The sequence below is a fragment of the Capsicum annuum genome, chromosome 6 (assembly GCF_002878395.1).
Source record: "Capsicum annuum cultivar UCD-10X-F1 chromosome 6, UCD10Xv1.1, whole genome shotgun sequence".
NCBI lineage: Eukaryota > Viridiplantae > Streptophyta > Magnoliopsida > Solanales > Solanaceae > Capsicum > Capsicum annuum.
The window spans coordinates 216255058-216276613 of record NC_061116.1 but is presented as its reverse complement, the minus strand read 5'-3'; the positions used below and the strand labels follow the sequence as shown (position 1 = coordinate 216276613).

At 34.0% G+C, this 21556-nt stretch overlaps 3 protein-coding genes and 1 non-coding gene across 7 annotated transcripts in view; 2 read left to right on the top strand and 2 right to left on the bottom strand.

The window, feature by feature from the left end:
* The window catches only part of LOC107875805 (mitotic-spindle organizing protein 1A), a 2862-nt gene extending 1404 nt beyond the window's left edge, over positions 1-1458 (top strand). For 2 of the 3 annotated variants that reach the window (XR_007056798.1, XM_016722650.2), the window contains exons 2-3: positions 795-926; positions 1059-1458. Coding sequence is in view for 2 of the 3 variants with exons in the window: in XM_016722650.2 (XP_016578136.1) it covers positions 1067-1288 (222 nt within the window). In the remaining variant the exon portion in view is untranslated. The remainder of the gene's footprint in view (positions 1-794; positions 927-1058) is intronic. The other variant, XM_047413986.1, reaches the window with a different exon arrangement.
* Positions 1459-3347: 1889 nt separating this feature from the next.
* Positions 3348-8235, bottom strand: LOC107875804. Its single transcript, XM_016722647.2, has 2 exons — positions 7400-8235; positions 3348-4298 (listed from the first exon to the last, which is right to left on the bottom strand). Exon 1 carries the CDS (start codon positions 8059-8061, stop codon positions 7441-7443), a length of 621 nt encoding a protein of 206 aa, XP_016578133.1. The 5' UTR covers positions 8062-8235; the 3' UTR covers positions 3348-4298; positions 7400-7440.
* Positions 8236-9343: 1108 nt separating this feature from the next.
* Positions 9344-11207, top strand: LOC107875806 (HVA22-like protein e). Of its 2 annotated transcripts, XM_016722651.2 has the most exons (5): positions 9347-9520; positions 9674-9700; positions 9838-9960; positions 10624-10795; positions 10992-11207. In XM_016722651.2, the coding sequence occupies exons 1-5, from the start codon at positions 9474-9476 to the stop codon at positions 11025-11027; spliced, it is 405 nt and encodes a 134-aa protein (XP_016578137.1). In that variant the 5' UTR covers positions 9347-9473; the 3' UTR covers positions 11028-11207. The 2 variants fall into 2 exon arrangements, with proteins under 2 accessions (XP_016578138.1, XP_016578137.1); XM_016722652.2 differs by lacking the exon at positions 9674-9700 and having other exon boundaries at positions 9344-9520.
* An 8108-nt stretch (positions 11208-19315) lies between these two features.
* Positions 19316-19387, bottom strand: TRNAD-GUC. The gene has a single exon. It is a non-coding gene; the product is annotated as a tRNA-Asp (tRNA).
* Between the last annotated feature and the right edge of the window lie 2169 nt (positions 19388-21556).

Below are 21556 nucleotides of genomic sequence, written 5' to 3'. Positions count from 1 at the left end.
TAGAGAGAGAGAGAGAGAGAGAGAGAGAGAGAGAGATTTGTGTCACCAAGAGTATGGTCGAATGGTTGGGGAGTAGGAGTAGTAAGTAGTAGCCTGGAGATCTTACATTCAAATCAAAGCTGCAATACTTTGTGCGATCCCATTATTCATCTTAACCTTGGTGAATAGATTTTCCCTGCATTGTGTCTGTGGACTATTACAGATGCACAGGTTGTTTGAAGCACCGCCATCATTTTAAAAAAGTCAATATGCATATTACTTGCTTCTAGTGTAATAAGCTCCGGAGTTGTGATGGTGTACTGATGTAACTAATCTGTCTTTGCTGTCATCTATGCCTATTTTCTTAAAGAGAAGTATAGGAATAAAGTTGGAACAGTAATATAGTGTATCTTGATTTCAAATGTAGTGTCTTTTTTCTTTGTTCGTTTGCATCCTTTCAAATAATCAGTAAGGGAAATAATGCCATAAAATATGGAGTGCTTTTCATTATTTTTGTGAATTTTTAGCACGAACGATGAAAATTATAAAATTCATGTAATTTACCAAAATCTTGTAGTTATTGCAACTGCAGAGTTCAAGTTCTGACCATCTGAAATATAATAACAATTTCAATTAGATTCATTTCAAATATCCGTTAAATCCAAATCAGTCTGTCACATAAACGAGGGAACAAAGGTTTTTATGTTAGAGAACTTGATAATTAATGCTTGTTTGCAATACTAATTTCTGTATCTATCAATATTATTGTTTTTATTAGAGAATAAATTTTATATTTGAATCCTTCTTCCTATCAGATTAATCTGCTTAAATCCCAGATTCTTCGACTGCGCATTCCTCACTATTCGAAGATTTTAGAAGTCAGGATCTCCTCATCGTTTCAAGTTGATGTAGGAAAAGAAAACAAGCTGATCCAGTTCATTATACTGGTAAATTTTCCATCTGAAAACTAATATTTGTTTCTTTTTCTGTTCACTTTAATGAGTTCTGTTGTACAAAGAATGGATTGAAACAAATTATGTTGCTATCACCTTTTCTAATTCATGATTGTGGATTTACAGTTTCTCAAATGGATCCGGAAGCTGCACGCAATGCACGGGATTCACTGGATCTGGTATTTCATATGTCAAACATTCTTGACACTGGGCTTGATCGTCACACTTTATCCGTTTTGATTGCACTCTCCGAAATGGGTTTCAACCCTGAGGCCTTGGCTGCTGTAGTTAAGGAACTTCGCAGGGCAACACCGGCTACTTCTTCTGTCCAATCAACCACTCCATCAGCACCTTAGGCAGTTTAATTTTAAGTCCAATTTGATAGGTTAAGTTTTTTTCTGTGGAAAGCAGTCCCATATTGAAATGTCTTTGCTCTATTAATGTATCAAGATACTAGATTTGTCATGGGCTGTGTTTATCCCCGGCCCAACAATTTCATTGTGATGTGAAGCACTACTTTTTTTCATTTTTGTTTTAGCTAGCATTTCGTCTTAGATTTTGGATTTAGTTTTTGAAAATTGATCTTCAAATATCTGTTTGTATAAGAAATAAGATATCTAATCTTCAAATATCTTTAAGTTTTCGATCAGCCTTTGAGACTTTCACTCACATAACTTTAATTTTTTTATTCAAGTAAAATGCATGTCCAAATACAACTTCAAAAACTTAAATTTTCAATTCAATAGTCTGCCTATTTTTTATTTTTTATTTTTTTTTGGTTCCAATCAGTTTTATGTTGTTTAGTTTTCAGTTTTATTTGTCTGATTAGTAAATTAAACAAGTTGAGAGCTCTTTAAGAACTTTAAACCTGTCAATCAGTTACAAAAATAAACTCCAATAAACTTTAAATGAAGTTCACAATAAGATTAGGCAGCATCATTATGATATGGTAATAACAAATGATTTAAACTATTTGTGGCATATAATCCATAAGCTCTTTTATCATTTTTTTTTTTAAATTATTGCAATATACATGTTCAATTTTCAAGAAATAAGAAAAAGCTTTACTACTATATGTTATAGGGTGGAGTAACAAGTATTCTTTCATCAAATGTGTTTGAGTTTGAGCCCCCATATGAAGTCGTCTTCATTAAGAAACATTTTTAACTGATGTACATTTCTATTTATCGGGTTCCAAAATGAGTACCGGACTAAAGTTGCTACTACTTGCAGTTTTATGGTCAGAGGCATCCACAATAATATAAAGAATAAATTTTCAAGAAACCAGCAGAACAAAGTTATACTACTATATAAATTGTGTACAAGTTATAAGTATTAGAAAAAAGGAAATTACAGGCTTCCCAATGTGAGAATTTTCTAATATCTTGTCTTTCTTCTTTCGTATTCAAAACAAAGCAAGAGTTCGAAACATCCTCCGGTGTATCTTGCAGCAATAATAATGGGGGTTGATGATGATAATTCAAATATTCGGTCTTAACAACAGCACTATATTGAACAATGTTTTCCCAATTTCAAAAGACACAAAAGCATCAATAGCAGCAGCATATTCAACTTGTTCCTACTCCAAGTCCTCAGCATCCCATTTACATTCAATGGCTTCTCCATCACTTTCCCAAGCACCTCCAGTAAACAGACAATGCCAGTCCAGAGCAGCCTGTGATCACGAAGCAATTTCTCCGCGTCTCCTTTAACCCCGACCTCACGAGGAATAATGGAACGGCGTCTTTATGGAGGAGTTGGAATAGTAGGCACCGTCGTCCTACACAGAGCTGGAGGAGAGCGACAGGGTGATGTTCCTCAGGATTGAAACACTCGATATCGAGACCAACAAGGCCTCCACGATGGATATGCACAGTTTGCAGAATCCATTCGTTAACCACTGTGGCATCCTTCTTCGTGACAGTAACTCCAATTTGCTCACCACTGACTTTCTAACTCTCACCCATTACTTGAAAAAATTTCTTAGAGTAGCCTCCAACAAATTTAGGGGCGGACTTATGGCCTATTCTGTGGTGTTAAATTCGATGTATAAAAATTGATATAAGATTTATAAAAGTACCAAATAAATCAAAAGATAGCTAATTGTTTTAATTTCTAGACGGAACCTTAAAGGCTTTGGGCATCATATGCGTCCGAATCTTCTGGACAGCCACAATCCAGGAAATTGCATGCGATAGACCAAAATAAGGGTGACTTTAGATATTTGACCCTAAATAAGAATGTCTTTGAAGAATAACTTTCCTTACATTTTAATATACTAAAAGTATCATTTTATCCCTCTACATCTCAAATATATTTTTAAACTTTCAATACTCATTTATCTCTCAAAATTTATTTTTTATTATTTTCAGTTTTTTATTTTTCTTTTACTTTTATTATTCTCCTTTTTTTTCACTTTTTTATTTTTTCCTTTTAAATTTGTTATTTTTTTTTTATTTTAAATTTTTATTTTTTTCTTTTAACTTTATTTTCATGTTTTAATTTATTTATCTCAACCTTTATTTTTTTTGTCTCTTTTTTTTTTCTCAACCATTATCTATTTCTTCATTTTTTTTTCCTTCTTTTAACTTTTTTAACTTTAACATTTATTTAGAGTTTTTTTTATTTCTCTTTTTTTTTTTCCCAAAAATTTACTCAGATATTCATCCTCATCTTTCATCTTTTTCCCTTATTTCTCAAATACTCTCTCTTTATCCGATTTTTCTTAAAATCTTCAAACTCGCTTACCAGAAAAAAATGTATGTTGCTTCTGATGAAGAAATAGAGTATTTCTCAGTGGATGTTGCTTCCAATTCTTCGGGACTTTTGCCTTCAAACTTAATTGACATCATTATTGATGTAAGTTTCTACTAAATTCAGTTTATCATTTACATGTATTTTATCTTATTTTTTTTTGTATGCGTTATTTTTGAATTGGGTGTTTGAATCTCTTTTTGTTGTTTACGTTTAAGGTTTAGCTCATAATACAAAGTTATTGTATTTTTGAGAGTTATGTTTAGGGATTTGTCAGATTGGTGGTTGTATAGTTAAGAAGTTTTAATTTTGTTAGTTGTGTGTTACTAAGTGAATTTTGAATAACCCCACATTCTTGATTTCATGGAAAAATTAAATCTTGATTGAAATTAAAATTTTTATGTTACTAGAAAATCTTAGTAGCCTCATTATTTTCTGAGTCTGCAATTTCAAACGCCAAAGAAAATGTCATTGTTTTTGTCCTTTGACACTGCTATCATGAGGACACGACGATATTTTGACTTCAAAAATGTTGCATCTATCATTATTATCGGTTTACAGTTGGTCCATCCAATGATTGAAGCGCCATAAGCAAAAAATGCATATTGAAACCTGTGTTGAGCAAAAGAATATTAGTAACAATTTGCATTTGATGTTTATAATCTGAGTACAATACTTTTCTATACTAAGTCTTGCCCATGAGGCAAGAGTTGCATGTATGTTAATAATCTAATAGTGCAATTAAAAAATAAACTTTTACCGAAGGGGCAATAGTTTCCAACTTCAATAGTATAACATTTAATAAAATAATTTTCTAAACTAAATCTTGCCCATGTGGCAAGAGTTGCATATATATTAATAATCTAATCAATGCAATTAAAGAATAAACTTTTGCCTCTTGGGCAAAAGTTTTCAATTTTAACAATTTTTTAAACTTAGTGAGGCAAGAGTTGCATATATGTTTATAATCTAATCAGTGCAATTAAAGAATAAACTGTTGCCTCTTGGGCAAAAGTTTTCAGTTTCAACAATTTTCTAAAGTCTTGCCCATGAGGCAAGAGTTGCATATTTGTTAATCATCTAATCAGTGCAATTAAAGAATATACTGTTGCCACTTGAGCAAAAGTTTTCAATTTCAACAATTTTCTGAAGTCTTGCCCATGAGTCAACTCTTGCCCGTGGAGCATAATTTATAGTTTGAAAGTCCTTGAGTCAAGTCTTGCCTCTACGGTAATAGTTGGAGAACATCCCATAAATAAAAATATAAGGTGGTAAACTCTTGCCCGTGGGTATAATTTGTTGTTTGAAAGTCCCTAAGCTAAGTCTTGCCTCTAAAGTAAGAGTTATAAAACATCTCATAAATCAAAATACTAGTGTCAACTCTTGCCCATGAAACATTACTTGTTATTTAAAAGTCATAAGTCTTGCCTCTACAATGTAGTAGTGTCAACTCTTGTCCATGAAACGTAGCTTATTGTTCGAAAGTCGTAAGTCTTACCTTTATAATGGGATAGTGTCAACTGTTGCTCATGAGATGTAACTTAAATGAAAAAAATCAAAGAAAAGAACAAAAATAATAAAAATTGCGGAAAAAGAAGAAAAATATTAAAAAAAATAAAAATTAAAGAAAATGTAGAAGTTGAGAGAGAATAGGAAAAAAATAAAGGTTGATAAAAAAAAAAGAAAGATTAAATAAAACTAAAGGTCGAGAAAAATTTAAAAGAAAAAAGAAAAGAAAAAATAAAAATCAAAGAAAAATAAAAAAAAGTTTTTTTTTTTTTTATTTAATAAAAGTGGACGTTGAAAGGTGAAAAGAAAAAAAGTAAGGGTTGAGAAAAACTAAAAAGAACAAAAAAAAAAGAGGAAATAAAAAATAAAAATAATATAAAATAAAAAAAAAAAAAAGAAGTTGAGAGGAAGAAAAGGAAAAAAGTAAGGGTTGAGAAAATTAAAAAGAAAAATAAAAAAATAAAAAATAGAAATCAAAGTAGAATTAAAAAGAGAAAAAAATATAAAAGATGAAAGATATAAATATGGAGTTGTTATCTATTATAGGGATAATTTATGTAATTTACTTTATTGATCAGAAGCAATTTCGTTCAAGGAAATATAACTTAACAAGTTAAGGCTATTTTAACAAAACCTTTTTATTTAGGGCTATTTTAACAAAATCACTCTAATTTGGGTCTATATTTGAGTATCTCCCGCCACAATCTCTAACTACTGGGTTCGCCATTGAAAATACCTAACATGATTTTGACTCGTCTTGAAGAGTCCACAAAATTTCCTATAGTAAGACAAAAGGAAAGAAGATATATTCATGCCTTTTTTTGTTTTTCATTAGTTATCCGCTACTCACATTGGGTCTCAAATCTCATTATGTGAGTGTAAAGTGCTCTCGATCAAAAGCGACTTTACACCCATAATTTGAATTTGAGAACTCTGATTAAGAATGAAAAATACATACCTCTGTACCATAGCCTTCAGTGGTTATACCTCTGTACCACAACCTTTGGTATAGGCAATTTTGAGATTATTTTTTTCAAGTTTATCCTTTAGGTTTCTTAAATGACTTTGGGAGAAGAGGTTTGGAGAAGTAATGTACATGATCAATAAAAGATTCTCAAACAGTTAATTTCTTCTTAAAAAAGAGTTATGAAGTTGGAAAATAAATTATATATGAAAGTTAAAGTTGTGTTTGAACATTCATTTTTTTTTTTTTAAACAATTAAATTTTATTAGTGTATAAATTTAAAAGGCAAAACTATTTTATCCAACTTTAAACTCATCTTTTAACTTATAGTTAAAAATTAAACATAAATATTTGTAATGTGTGGGGCAATGAGCTAAAAGTGATATGGAACAACATATATTTCAGTCATAAGAGATAAAAGTCGTCCTTCTCCAGTCATTTTTCCTTCTTCCCATACTGTAAATCCCTCGAAAGACTTGTTTCCATACATAAATTGTCAACAATCACCACCTGCATCGATAACAAGGCTAACTAGGATATATTTCCTATTTTAATGGATTGACGTAATTGCGTTGTACATTCCCATTTCCCAGACGCCAGAAGGATGGTATTTTTTCAAAATCAAACTTACTTATTCAACATCTTAAACTAGCCATCTCTTTAGCAATAACTATGACCTATGGTTCGGTTATATGCCAATGTCAAGTTAATCAAGTTCCAACGCAGATGTTTTTAACTTTGAAGCAACATAGGGGTTATTAAGATCTTAACTTGTTTAACTTAGTTTTATGACAACAATTTTCCCAGGATTAAATATAAAATATAAGTTACTAAATAATTTCTATTTATTGTTATTATTACTATTATTTAGAATTGTGAGCAGTAAAAATCTGTGATGGAAGACCAAAGACCAACACCAAATTGAAGATTCTTATTACACTGCCTGAGAGCTGCTACAGACTAAAGTAATTTTTCACTCTTAAATGTTATGCAAGTTGGTACCAATTCTTGACTACATCAAACATGGAAACTCACATCTAAACGGTACAACAGCAGATGAGTTCAAAGTGGAATTTATATTTATACGAACAAAAACCCATATATTCCGTGGGTTCTGGGAGGACTACTTTAACTCTCCACACGTAAGGTAAGGTTTCCGATAAACTCCGGCTCGAAAAAATGTTAAGAAAAAGACATAACGTAGAACAATAGGTACTAACACAAACAAAACTCCACTAACCTCTTTTCTAAATCTGCATTTTTGCAGTGTGCCTTCAAAAATCACTTTTTCTCTTGGCTTTGTTCCATCAATATACTGACAAGTTGCTTTGTTAACTGCTCTTGCACTTGGTAATTCAATGCCAAGCTTTTCTCCAAATTCTCTTTAATATCAGCAAGTTCTTTCTTTCTCATGTCAACAGTAGCAATCTCAGTATTATTTGAATGATTCAACTTACCTTGAACTTGTCCTGAAGAAGATATCGTCTTCCTCAGTTCTTCCAATTGTAATTGGCATTCAACCATGAAATCTCCCACTTTTTCCTTAAATTTCTCCATTTCTCCACATTCTAAACTGTAATACCTCAGTTTCTCCTTCTCAATTTCCTCCAATTCCTCCACTTCATCCTTCAAATCCCTGTATTTCTGAAAATCGTGGAGATACTGAGCATGAAGCTGGAGGGATTTAGATTTGAGAAAAGAGATAGTGAAGTATTGAGAAGCAATTTTGCGATCAAGTTTGAGGCAACGCTGTTCGATGGATGTGATGTTGGAAAATCGGGAGGCTAAGTGCTGAGACTTGCTGTGCTGAAGCTCTTCCTCCGAACGAAGAAGAGAGAGACGCTCGTTTCTAGTTTGCTCCATTTGTTCCACTCTTTCACGAAATGCCGAAGGAAGCGCCATTGCTTCCTACAAGGAATGTCCTCTGTTAATTGTAGGGCAGAGGTCCCCTGCTTTAACGATGTCGAAAGCTCATCAGTTTCTTCCGACCCGACCCGAACAATTTCTTAGCACTTGGCGGGTTCTTTCCATGTTTTATCAATTTCTTTCGACCCGACCCTAACAATTGATAAACTATTTACTTTCTCTGTCCAACAATACTTATTCATTATTTACTTATACATTTCTTACAAACTACACTGTTAATTTTATTATATTTTAGTGCTTTGATTCGAGAAGGGAAGCCTTAGAGTAATGTGATTAGGAGGTCGCGAGTTCAAATTTTAAAAACATTATCTGACTACGTGTAATACATTTTTGTGATGGAATTCTTCTCCGAACACCACGCATAGTGATAGATTTAATGCATCGAGCTATCTTTTTTTAGTGCTTTGATTTGTATGGACATTGGCTGATTGGTAGTCGAGTTTCTCGCGTGGGAGTTCAAGAATCGAATTTAGCCTCCTGTGGAAAATATTAAAGTTGAATTTTTTATAACATAGATTTTCTTGTAAAGTTTCTAGAATATCTAGGATAATCATATTGAAGAAATATCTAGATATTTTAGGTAATTCTAGGTAGAAGAAAATAAAAAAGAATAGTATAATCACTTGAATAAGTATTTTATGAAAATATCTAGTGTAGAAGAGAAAGTCATTGAAATTTTCTTGTGGATGTATCTAGAAGAATATGTAGAATCATTTATAGGCAAGAATAAATAGAAGTCACATTTACATTTGTAATCAACCAAAAATAAAACCAATTCAACTAGTCTTCTTCTATACACAAACTCTCTTATCCAATATATTCTTTCTACTCTCAGAATTTTCTCTTCTTAGTTGAATCTTTCGATCTTAGTTAACGATCTTGGGCTAGCAAAATGTCTCTGCATTACACCTTTCTTCTGCTATTCTCTACACTTCTGTTGCTCAGTTATAAATTCGCGACTAGTATAATTTATATCCTTGTGTAACTTGCGAGCTATTAAATATCAGGTTATCACAAAGTGTTCATTCAAGGTTGTGGGTTATTTGGAGGTTTAAAAAACAGATTTAATAATTTAAAAAATTATATTTAATAATAATAATAAAATATATAAATTATTTATTACTTTTTAAATTAGATAAATATTACTTTGACATCTATTTTATTTTAGTAATATGGAATTATGGATATCACTTGGTAGTAGCGTAGTGGTAAAGGTAAAGAGTAGTGGAGGTCGGCGCGAAAGAATTAGATGCCTACTTGCTAAGTTTAGAGACCTCCACGTGTTTCATTTTTGTGAATGTGCTGTCTCTTTCTTTGTTTGAAACAAACTCTAAGAAACTGCTTTCAGTTTACACTGATTCCACAGCCAAAAAAAGCAATTAGATATCATGGGTAAATTCTTGACTGTGATGACTCACCTGCATACTCTTGCCGGGTAATATCTTCATTCCTTTTCATTTTTATTCATCCTTATGTCTATAGCCGAAGTTCCTATTATTTTGGTATCGATCATCTTTTCAGACTTTTTGGATATGTTGTTTATAGTGAAGCTTTAATTTCATATTCATTCTGATTTAATTTTGGCCAGGCCATCTGTGATGTTGCTCTATCCTCTGTAAGTATATAGTAATGTTCTCTTCTAGTGGTTTCAACGAGTTTTTTTTTCTAAATATCAAATTATTTCAGTTTTTCTTGGTTCTCAAGAGTGAAATGTTTTAATACTTTGGTTACGTTTTGTATTTCATGATGAAGGTATGCATCAGTAGTGGCTATAGAGAGCACATCTAAGTTGGATGATGAGCAATGGCTTGCTTATTGGATTCTCTACTCTTTTCTCACTCTTATGGAGATGGTCCTTCAACCCATGCTTCAGTGGTAACATCCCTGGTTTCTCCCCCGCCCTTTATTCTTTAGCCAAGGAAAGAAGCAGCTAGAACTAGTATATCAAAACTAAGGTCCTATTTCGAAAGCCACCTTGAAATGGGATATGAGTTAATTACATACATAGGTTGATGGCAAGTAATTAGTTGGTCATCATGATTTGAGTATAATTGCTACCACTTGTCCTCAGGTGGTAATTACATGATTCTCAAGGGGGATCAAGAATGGATGGTAATTACATGGTGTATTATTTATCATACATATTATTAAAGGATCTTTTCTGTTTTCATCTCTAATATATAAGTATTTGTATCATATAAAAGAAGTCTATATAGTTTATTAAATTAGGCAATTAGCTTTATATATAATCGAAGAATCAAACTATATAATTATACTTATGCAACCAAAGATGACGTTGTGCTGTAATTTCATAGTGACAAACAAACATGATACGTCAATGGAAACCACTCTGTAATTACGCTACCATGTAAGTTACATCGACTTCACAGCACTAAAATTACACAGGAAAGGAAATGATCAGACTAATGGATCCGTAGCTTGCTCAAAACTCTAGTTATGCAATATATAATTTCCAGACTCTAAAAGAGAGACGAAACCGAGAGATGTATAATCTTCGGTTTTTGTAATTGGTTGTAGGATACCTATTTGGTATGATTTGAAGCTAGCAATGGTGGCATGGCTGGTTCTTCCCCAGTTCAGGGGAGCTGCTTTTATTTATGAGAAGTTTGTTAGGGAAAAACTCATCAGTAAATATGGAGCTCGATATTTCAGAGACAAATCTTCCCCTCCTCCTGCTGCTGCTGCCAAGGTGATCGTCTATTTTTCATTGACAGATTTATCTCTTTGTCCTTTATAAATTGTGCCATTTAAAGATTTGGACTTTAATAAACAAAATTTGGATTTGTGTTTGTACAGACGGAATGCTAGTAGTATTTTTTATGCCAAGCCAGTAGATGTTGATTAATTTTTCCTTCTTTTTTTTTTTTTGTTGCTTCTTTGGATAGGTGAGCTTGAAACCCAACGAGGATCGGATTGATTGATCATGAGGCGAACTTATGTGGAAGCGTTGCGCTCTGGTGTTTTAATCAGCCAAAAACTCTATTATCTGTAATACTATCAGGAATTGGTGAAAGATGATGTGAATGTTATAGCGCCACTTTAAAATATGTAATAATCGTTTGCTTGTCATTTGAATTCAGAGTTATTTCTTCCGATTTTAATTCATTGTTGATGCATGTATAGAATTGGTGCTTAAGATCTATTCTCACTTGAACGTTGATTGTGTATGCATGGCCATAGTGTTCTCAAATTGCCGATGCTATGTATGTCTGCGTGTATAACAGCTTATGTGATTTAAGGCTGGCTAGCTAGGAATAGTTCTAGCTAAATTGGAGCTAAGAGAGATCTTGTCATTTTAGGTTGAGATCTCCAGTACATGGGGAAGTTGCCATTTGGATAGCAAAACATTTATACGAAACTTGCAATAGAACCATAGCATTAATGTTTTTCTCTCTTTTCTGCAAAACAAAACCATAGCATAGTATTTTAATTTGTGGCTCGAAACTACAATATCATATGCAAATATAAAACACGCTTGCTCATCTTTTCTCAGCGAGATTAATTTGAGCTTGAGGATGGAGATTTAGCCATTTGAAATTCTGGGCGCGCGTCACAAAACAAATTGGTACTGAAATAGTAATGATCCTGTTTATTTAAGTGCAAAGGGAAATTTGTTGCATCATGCGTACAGCTAAGTTTGATCCTTTTTCTCTTAAGAAAAACAGTCCCAAGTATAGATTTGACCCTTCTTACTGTGAAATAATACGATGAATTGATTTATTAGATTGATATAGTATTTTAGTAAGATAGTTTTGTGGGTAAGCACAATAGTAATGAAATTGAGACAGAAATGCATAACAAAAGACACATCACCACCGTTTTGACTTTTGACTACCAATACGTGTCATGTTGTTTCCATGTAATGGTGCCAACACTATGAGTAATTACAACAATACCGCTCTGCTCATTTCCCCTTAATAATTTCATCTCTATTAGAGATTGAGATTGACAGTGGACACCCTTTTTTACACTGACAGTGGGCCCTCCCTTCATTATAAAATTTAAAAAATGAACCCACTTATTAATATTATATATATATGAAAAAAAAAAAAAAAAACGGAACCAACTTCATCTTCTTCCTACCTAGCCACTCCCGTTCCCCACCCTCACCCCAATCCCGTTTCTTCATCTACTTTGCACCCCCACCCTATTTCTTCATCTACTTCAAACCCCTATCCCGTTTCTTTGTGTATTGGTGTATTTCTTTTTTAGCATTTTTATCTTTTTTTCTTTATGTATTGGTGTGTTTCTTTCTTAGCATTTTTATCTGTGAAAGATTGATTTTTGAATTTGAATTCATTGAGGTCTTTAATGGTGGTGTTTCTTTAATTGTTTTCTTCTTTGGCAAAGAAAAAGTATTTTTTGATAGATTTGGGGAGGATTTTTTTAATTGTAGGGAAAGTGGTTTTGGTTGAACATTGAAGTGCATAATGTGGTAAAAAAGGGCTCATCTTGGTTTGGTAACAACATTGAAGTTCTCAGAAGATTCGAGGGCCTTGCTTTCTGCCTCCATGGATTAAGTGTGAGGGTGACAGTTATAAAGGAAGAGAAGAAGAAAAGTGGTCTGAACTTGTGGATCGTTATACTCGTTCTTTTGATTGCAATTGTTGTATTTTACGTAGCAAGCAACGGTAACGAGCTCTTTACCCCAAAGTATTCTTAAAGGCGAAACAACATCTAAAACATTTTTGAAGGCTGTTACTGGAACACTAGACTTGGATTCTAGCCTATCCTAAATGACGTTTGGTGTTTTTTAGTGTGCTTTAAGTGTTAGACAGTAAAAATGCTTCTTTATCCTCCATTATATTCTCAGTGCACAAAACAAGCTGTTGATGTTAGAAGCTCGAATCTACCAGTTCGAAGGGAAAATGTTCAAAGAGAGACGAAACTTCTCGAAGGAGCTCGAGAGCAAAATATCTCATTATGAATCTGTGTGCACACAGAAAAATGTTTTTTTCATTACCCTACAAACATGATTTTTAGTATATATATACAAGATCCGAAAATAAGAGACTCGAATAAATAAAATGGGCCTATGTATTAGTTGAGCCAATGTAAAATATGTACAGATGAATGAATAAAATAATTTGCCCACTCCACAATGATCTATAGAGTCAACACCTCCTTAAGTTGGAAGGTGACAGAACTCCCAACTTGCGCAGAAGAGAATGATAAGTTGGAACGTGACAGAACTCCAAACTTGCGCAGAAGCGAATGATGAGCAGCACCAGGTAAAGTCTTAGGAAAGATGTTAGCCAGCTCAGAAGCACTAGGAGTGTGACGAAGACTGATCAGTCCAGCACTAAGCTTGGCACGAACAAAGTGGCAGTTCAATTCGATGTGTTTCGTGCGTTCATGGAAGACCGGGTTCTTGGCAATATGAATGGCGGACTGGCTATCACAAAAAATAAGAACAGGTAGAGAGATTTGGATGCTAAAATCGAAAAGAAGGAGCGATAACCATGTAATCTCATCCACAACTTTACTCAATGAGCGATATTCAGATTCCGCAGAAGAAAGAGAAACTACAGGCTGCATTTTAGACTTTCAAATGATCAAACTATCACCAAGTAAGACACAAAAATCAGTAACAGAACGGCGACTGTCAGGGCAAGATGCCCAATCACTATCACAAAAAAACTCGAAGAGTTAGATCAGGAGAGTCACTGAAAAACAAACCAAAACCAGGAGAACCTTTTTGGTAATGCAAAAGATGTAAAGCAGCCTGCATATGTGGCACACAAGGATGCTGCAAGTACTGGCTTAAATGCTGAACAACAAAAGAGAGATCTAGGCGAGTGTGGGTCAAAAAATTCAATTTTCCCACTAGACTGCGATAAGACTCAGGCTGAGCCAAGGGATCCCCCATATTAGCAAACAACTTCTTGTGAAGTTCCAAAGGATAAACCACAGGAGAAGCAACACCACAAGCATAATGAGATAACAAATCAGTAACAAACTTACTTTGATGCAAAAGCACAGCAGTAGCAGAGTAGGAAACCTCGATTCCTAAGAAGTAATGTAATAAATTCAAATCCTTGATTTTGAACTGATCATGGAGAAACAACTTAAGAATAGAGATCTCCTCAAGGTCAGTACCAGTCAAAATAATATCATCAACGTAAACAACCAAGATAACCAGAGAATCAATAGGCCCCTTAGTAAATAAGGAGTAATCATTAAGAGAATGAGTGTAGCCCCTCGACTGAAGAGCAGTGGACAATTTTGCATACCATTGACGAGAGGCCTGATGAAACCCATAAAGTGACTTACTAAGCTTGCGGACCATAGGGACAGAAGAAAAAGCTGAATCAGTAAGACCAGGGGGCAACTTCATATAGACCTTTTTATCCAAATTCTCATGTAGAAAAACATTGTTAACATCAAGTTAGAAAAGAGACCAACGACGTTTAACAGCAACAGCCACAAGAGTCTTAATGGTGGTCATTTTGACCACAGGGAAAAATGTTTCATGAAAATCAATACCTTCAACTTAAGTGTCACCCCGGACCACCAAGCGAGCCTTATATCTTTATAAAGAGCCATCAGCCCTATATTTGATTTTGTAGACCCACTTGCACCCAATTGGCTTTTTACCAGAAGGGAGAGGAATAATGGACCATGTATTATTAGCCTCCAAAGCGTCAAATTTCTGTCTCATGGCAGATTGCCATTGAGGAAATAGAGCAGCTTGAGAATCACTACGAGGCTCAGAGACAGGATCCTGACCAAGAATAAAAGCACAAGAAGAGGATCATGGAATAAAGAAAGTATGACAAACATAGTCTTGAAGGTAACTAGGAGGGTGTGAAATCCTGGAAGATTTCTTGGGAGGAGGTACATGTGCAGCAGTAGGAGGAAAAGTAGAAGCAACCGTGAAAGGTGCAGCAGGGGAAGAATTAGGCAAAACAAGATCTTCAAAGTAAGAAAAAAGAAAAGGACACATAGGAGGGGATGATGAAGAGGTGGAGAGAAAAGGAAAAATAGACTCGTGAAAAGCTACATCCCTAGAGACAAAACAAGACTTAGAAAGGAGGTTATAAAGTTTGTAACCTTTTTTTAGAAAATGGATACCCTACAAATACACAAGGAATGGTACGCGGAGAAAGTTTATTTCTATAAGGGATGGGAACTGTGGAGTAACATAGGCAGCCAAAGGCTTTAAGATGAGAATAGGAAGGAACTTTCTTGTGAAAAAATCTCAAAAGGGCTCTTGTTGTGCAGTCTAGGAGAGGGGAACCTATTAATAAGATAGGTTGATATCAATAGGCAATCCCCCTATAATCTAATGGGAAGGTGAGATTGAAAAAGAAGAGCTCTAGCAGTTTCTAAAAGAAACTTATGCTTCCTTTCAAAAACCCCATCTTGTTGATGAGCATGAGGACAGGAAGTTTGGTGAATAATGCCTTTGGAAACAAAGAACTGAGACCCAGATAAAGAAGAACCAAGCTCCAAAGCATTATCACTTCGAACAATTTTAACTTGAGAATGAAACTGAGTTTCTATTAAGGTAATAAAAGCTTTGAGGAGATCAAAAACATTGCTTTTAGCACCCATAAGACGTGTCCAGGTGGCTCTAGAGTAATCATCAACAATGGTAAGAAAATACATAAAACCATCATAGGTGGGGGAATGATAAGGGCCCCAAGTATCAATGTGAATAAGTTCAAAAGGAGATGAGAAAGTAGAAAAACTATCACTAAAAGGTAATTAAGGTTGCCTAGCTAAGGGACAGATGGGACAAGTGAAAGATTGTTTAGAAGACAAACCACTTGCAATATCAAAAATATATTTCATTTTAGAGAAAGGGGCATGACCAAGTCTATAGTGCCACAAAACATCAGTTTTATTGATAGAACCATCAGTAGTTACCGAAGGACAAGGTACAAATGAACTAGGAGCAAAAAGGGAAGTGGGAATAATAGGGGATACATGAGAATCACAAGTAGAAGTAAAGGAAAAAACAAGACCAGCTGAGGAATCTGATGACCAGAGAAATTTATAGAGATCACAATCAAGCTTACTAAGCACATCAGAGAAAGATCTTGTAAAGTGCAAGCAGACTTGGTGAAATGTAAGGTAAAACCAGGTTGGTGAAGCAATTTGGGTACGGATATCAGATTATACTGGAAACTAGGAATGTATAAGACATTGTGCAGAACAAGGTCAGGAAATAAAGCCAAAGAACCAGTATTGGTGACTTTGACTTTATATCCATTGGGGAGGGAAACCAGTAAAAGAATTGGGAGGGATTGAATATTAAACAAAAGAGAAAGGTCAGAAGTCATATGATCAGATGCTCCAGAGTTTATAATCCATAAAGTGCTATCTATCCTGGTCAGTAAACATGTATGAGGCAGCTTACCAGCAAAATTAGCATAAGTTAAAGATGGGCAGGCTGTAGATATGTCAGGAAGTTGAGCTCTTTGCAATAAAACAAACAGCTTAGAAAATTCCCCTTTATTGAGACCAGGAATGTCAGAAAGTTGAAGAAATGTTGGGTCAGAAACAATGTCATCATTCCCAGGAGTGTTAACCTTTTAGCCAGAATTAGCAAGCTCAACATGAGCAACTGTTCTTTTAGATGGTGGCTTAGAGAACTTAAAATTTGGAGGAAAGCCATGAAGTTTATAACATTATTCAATAGTATGACCTGGTTTCTTACAATACTTGCAAACCAAAGAGGAAGGCTTTGCAGCTTTAAAATGCATTTTTAGAGTTGCAGATGATCTAGAAACTTCAGCCTGGAAAGAGGTAGATTGCTGAGAGAAGGAAGAAGCAGAGGATACACTTCTCTATTTCTCATCAGCTAAGAGGATACTATAAGAAGTACCAATGGAGGGAAGTGGCTTCATCATAAGAATGTTGCTGCGCACTTATATGTAAGTATCACTGAGACCCATCAGAAATTGATAAACCTTTTGTTCATCATCAAAGGTCTTGATACCACCACAAGTGCATGTAGCATTACTATGAGCAGACAAGGAAGCAAGCTCATCCCAGAGTTGTTTAATTTTATTAAAATAAGATGTAATGTCTAAAGAACCTTGAAAAATATGAGCTAACTCCTTACGAATCTCGAAAATGCGAACCTCATCTGTTGTACCATATCTCGCTTCTAACTCAACCCAAATATCCCTAGCAGAAGCACAAAATTCAACACTACGAGCAATGTTCTTGGACTAAGAGTTAAGCAGCCAGGAAACTATAGGATCATTACAGCGCTGCCACTGCCGGGATAAAGGGGAGGAGTCAGGGGGTTTAGATGATGAACCATTTATGAAATCAATCCTATTTCTGACAGACAATGCTACCAAAATGGTCCTACTCCAACTACCAAATCTAGTCCCGTCAAAAGGACATGAGGCAAGAGAAGTACCCAACACATCAGAAGGATGAACATATAAAGGGTGACAGGGGTGAGTATAATTCTCACTGTGAAAAACAGTGTGACTACTAGCCGTGGAACCCGATGGATCCACTGTTGTTGACATGTTCACCCACGCAAAACCACAGATACGAGATGTAATAGGAAGAAGAACAAGATACAATTACCAACACCGTCCCAACTGGAAGGAGACGACCTTGAGCAGTTACCAATCGTCGCCGGACTTCGACTAGAACTAGAAATATTCCACCGAAACACTTCAAGGATAGTATCGGAAGAGAACCACGGAGCAGATGCCCAAAAAATCAGCTAAAAAAACCAACAAACACCAACCGTCGCCGGTGGTCAAAAAAAATATCAACGAAACACCTCGAGGGTAGTATCGAAAGAAATTTAGGGAGCACATCTACAAGGATCGATACTCTGATACCATGTTAGAAGCTGGAATCTAACAGTTCGAAGGGAAAATGTTCGAACAGAAACGAAACTTCTCGAAGAAGCTGGAGAGTAAAATATCTCATTATGAATCTGTGTGCATACAGAAAAATATTTTTTTCATTACTCTACAAATATGGATTTTTAGTATATATATACAAGATCCAAAAATAAGAGACTCGGATAAATAAAATGGGCCTATGTACTAGTTGGGCAAATGTAAAATATGTACAGATGAATGAATAAAATAATTAGCCCACTCCACAATGATCTATAGAGTCAACAGTTAATGACTAGGCCTACTCTTCCGTTTTGCAAGAAATTTTTTTTTCCTAAGAGACATATTAGTATTCAAATTCTCTTTTCAATCCCAAATTCTCTTTTCAACCAAAATCATTACCCCTACAATTAAAAAATCCTCCCTAAATCTATTCAAAATCAGCTCTTCTTTGCCAAAGAATAAAACGACTAAAAAAACACCACCATTAAAGACCTCAATGAATTTAAATTCAAAAACCAATCTTCCACAAGTAAAAATGCTAAGAAAGAAACACACCAATACACAAAAAAAGGGGATAGGGGTTCGAAGTAGATGAAGAAATAGGGTGGGGGTTCAAAGTAGATGAAGGGGTGGGGAATGGGGGTCGTTAGGTAGGAAGAAGATGAAGTTGATTTATATATATATATATATATATATATATATATATATATAATATTAATAAGTGGGTCCTTTTTATTTTTTAAATTTTATAATGAAGGTGGGGTCCACTGTCAGTGTAAAAAGGGGTGTCCACTGACAGTGGACACAAGTTAATCTCAGATTAATTAAGTCAGGATGCACTATATGTTTATATAATTGTTTCATGAGATAATTTGGCTAATAAACCTTTTTTTAGTTTGCATTTAGCAAAATGTTCACTAAATAAAAAAACTTATGATCCATTTAATTAAATAGAAGACTTAAGAAGGCTATTTTGCCAAGAATCCCTTGTTTCATCGCCATTCGTAACCTCATCCAAAAATCTGAGAAATCTCTAAGAATTAGTTACACTATCACAACTAAGGAACAATTAATACACAGGGGAGCAAATAAAATGCAAAAGAAAGAAAACAATAATGGTAATTCGCACTTTTATCATTAAGATAATCAAATAAAGAGTGATAATCTTAGTAACAGGGTTGATTAACTAAGCGAATTAGACAAAGGAGAGAGCTTACAACTTGATCGCGCGGAAAAAAGAGAGTGAGAATTCGCCGGAGGAAGAATAAAGCTTACAATTGGATTCGGGTTGATCTCCTAATAGCCCCCACAATGGATGAAATTTGGGCTTGGGTCATTTCATCGTTACCAAGCCCAATATGATTGACCCAAAAAGAATAAACATTCGCCGTTGCCGGGGATCGAACCCGGGTCACCCGCGTGACAGGCGGGAATACTTACCACTATACTACAACGACCTTATTGTTAGAGCAATGGTTGCACTACAACACAAATGTATCAGAAATGGGAAAATTGAATTCCTACTCATTTGCTTCTCTATTAATCAGAAACCTTTATAATTTCATATTTCATCATCAATTATGCTTTTCTATAATTCGTAATGTACTACTAATAACTATGGAAAATCAAGCATACCAGTAAAATTAGCTATAAAAAGTTAGTTTATCACAAACATCAGACAATTCGTAGTATTACTTATGATCGATATAGAAATTTATAGTGCAATATGGATTATTGTTTTAGTTCATTAAGAAATGAAACGATCCCTCCTCGAAGTCTTAGTTAACATTGGATGCCAATACAACTGAAGAAGCCGGGCCACGACAAAGTGTAGTGAGCATTGAGATTGCTAACAAATTGTCAACCACAGATCACAATGTTAATGTTATCTACACTAGACAATTAGCAAGAAACCGCCCTAGCTGACACTCTCTTCCCAAAGCATATAGTAGTAATAATTTGGCAATTTGTATTCTTTATTGGATGGTACTACTTTGGAGTTCGGACGACTTAGTAATGGGAGGGTGATAATTCAGCCTTGCAAACATAGAACCTCATTAAAAAAACTAACCTCCTGTGAACTTTTCTTCTCTTATAAATTTTTTAACTCTAGATTAAAAAGAAAAATAGAAACTTGAGTTCAACATTCACTGTATTTATCTGAGCTGTCTCCATCTCTTATATTCTTTGACATTTAAATAATTAGATCGATCATCTACGTGAGTTTGAGCAAGGTTCAGATATAGTGATCTCCTTCGTTATTTTTCATTATGACTTAAGAGTGTAAATTGCATTGAGATGATAATTGTAAAAGATTGAAAAGAAGACATCATCAGACTTTCATATATCTTCGAATACATATATACGTCACCTTAAACACAGTTATTTCCTTTAAAAAAAATAAACTTATTACTACATAATTTTTTTATAAGTCCGTACCGAACTAGAAGATTTTATTAAAAAGTAATCTCCACTAATTAACCAAAGGAACCTAATTTGCCATTCCGCCATTTTAGAATAAATGGCAGGACAAATAAAATAGTTTTGTGATTAGTTAATAACTCATACCAAACATAGAATAAGATTAATTTCGAATTTTGTTTCGAAATTATTTTTTTTATTCGGTATATCAAATTAAATAGTCATTTGGCCATGAAAATTATATCTTTTTTTTTGAAAAATTATTTCACTTTATGGTGTGTTTGGTATGATGGAAAATATTTTCCTGAAAAAAGTTTTCCTGGAAAGTAAGTTGGTTTTCTACTTATTTTCTCATGTTTGGTTGGCGAGAGTAAGTTGGTTTCTACTTATTTTCTCATGTTTGGTAGGCAAGTGAAAAATATTTTTCGAAAAATATTTTATGGTATTTGGTTGGAGAGTAGAAAGTGTTTGGTTGGTGAGTGAAAAAATATTTTTTAGAAAATACTACTAACTGTTAACTAGTATACCACTGACTCTAGCAACTCAGTAATTTGTAATAACTAATTTAAGCATAGCAAATAATATCAATATCGAGAACTAAAATATTATAAGTCACTAAATTTTAAGCAACTACTAATTAGCAAGCATGAGAGACACTTTTCAATATTTTGACAGGAAAACTTCAAGATACTACAATCAATAAAAATACAATGAAACGACAAGCTTACTCAACCTTGTGAAATAAGTTACAACAATGATAAAATCAAATATGTTATTAGTAAAAGTAACATAGGTAGGTTTTTTCTATGCACATGGAAATAACAGTACATTTAACGAATATTGGAAAAAGAAAAAAATTCGGGTTTCACTATTTTTTATTTCAAGGAGTAAAAAATTGGAGCACCGCACAATAAAATTTTTTGAGTAATGTGAATTTAATAGGAAAACATTTTTCATCATATCAAACAATGTGAAAAAAGTAAAAGCAAGATACGTTTGATCATGAAAATTTTAAATACAATTTCGAAAGCACAATTTCACTTTTTTCATTCATACTTCACTCAAATTTTAGAAACAACTTTAACTTATATTTATGGCTAAACACAACTCCAACTCCAGCTCCAGCTCGAACTTCAAGTTCGACTTCAGCTTCAACTTCAACTTCAACTTAAAAAAAAGTATATTCACATTATAAACAGGTTTAC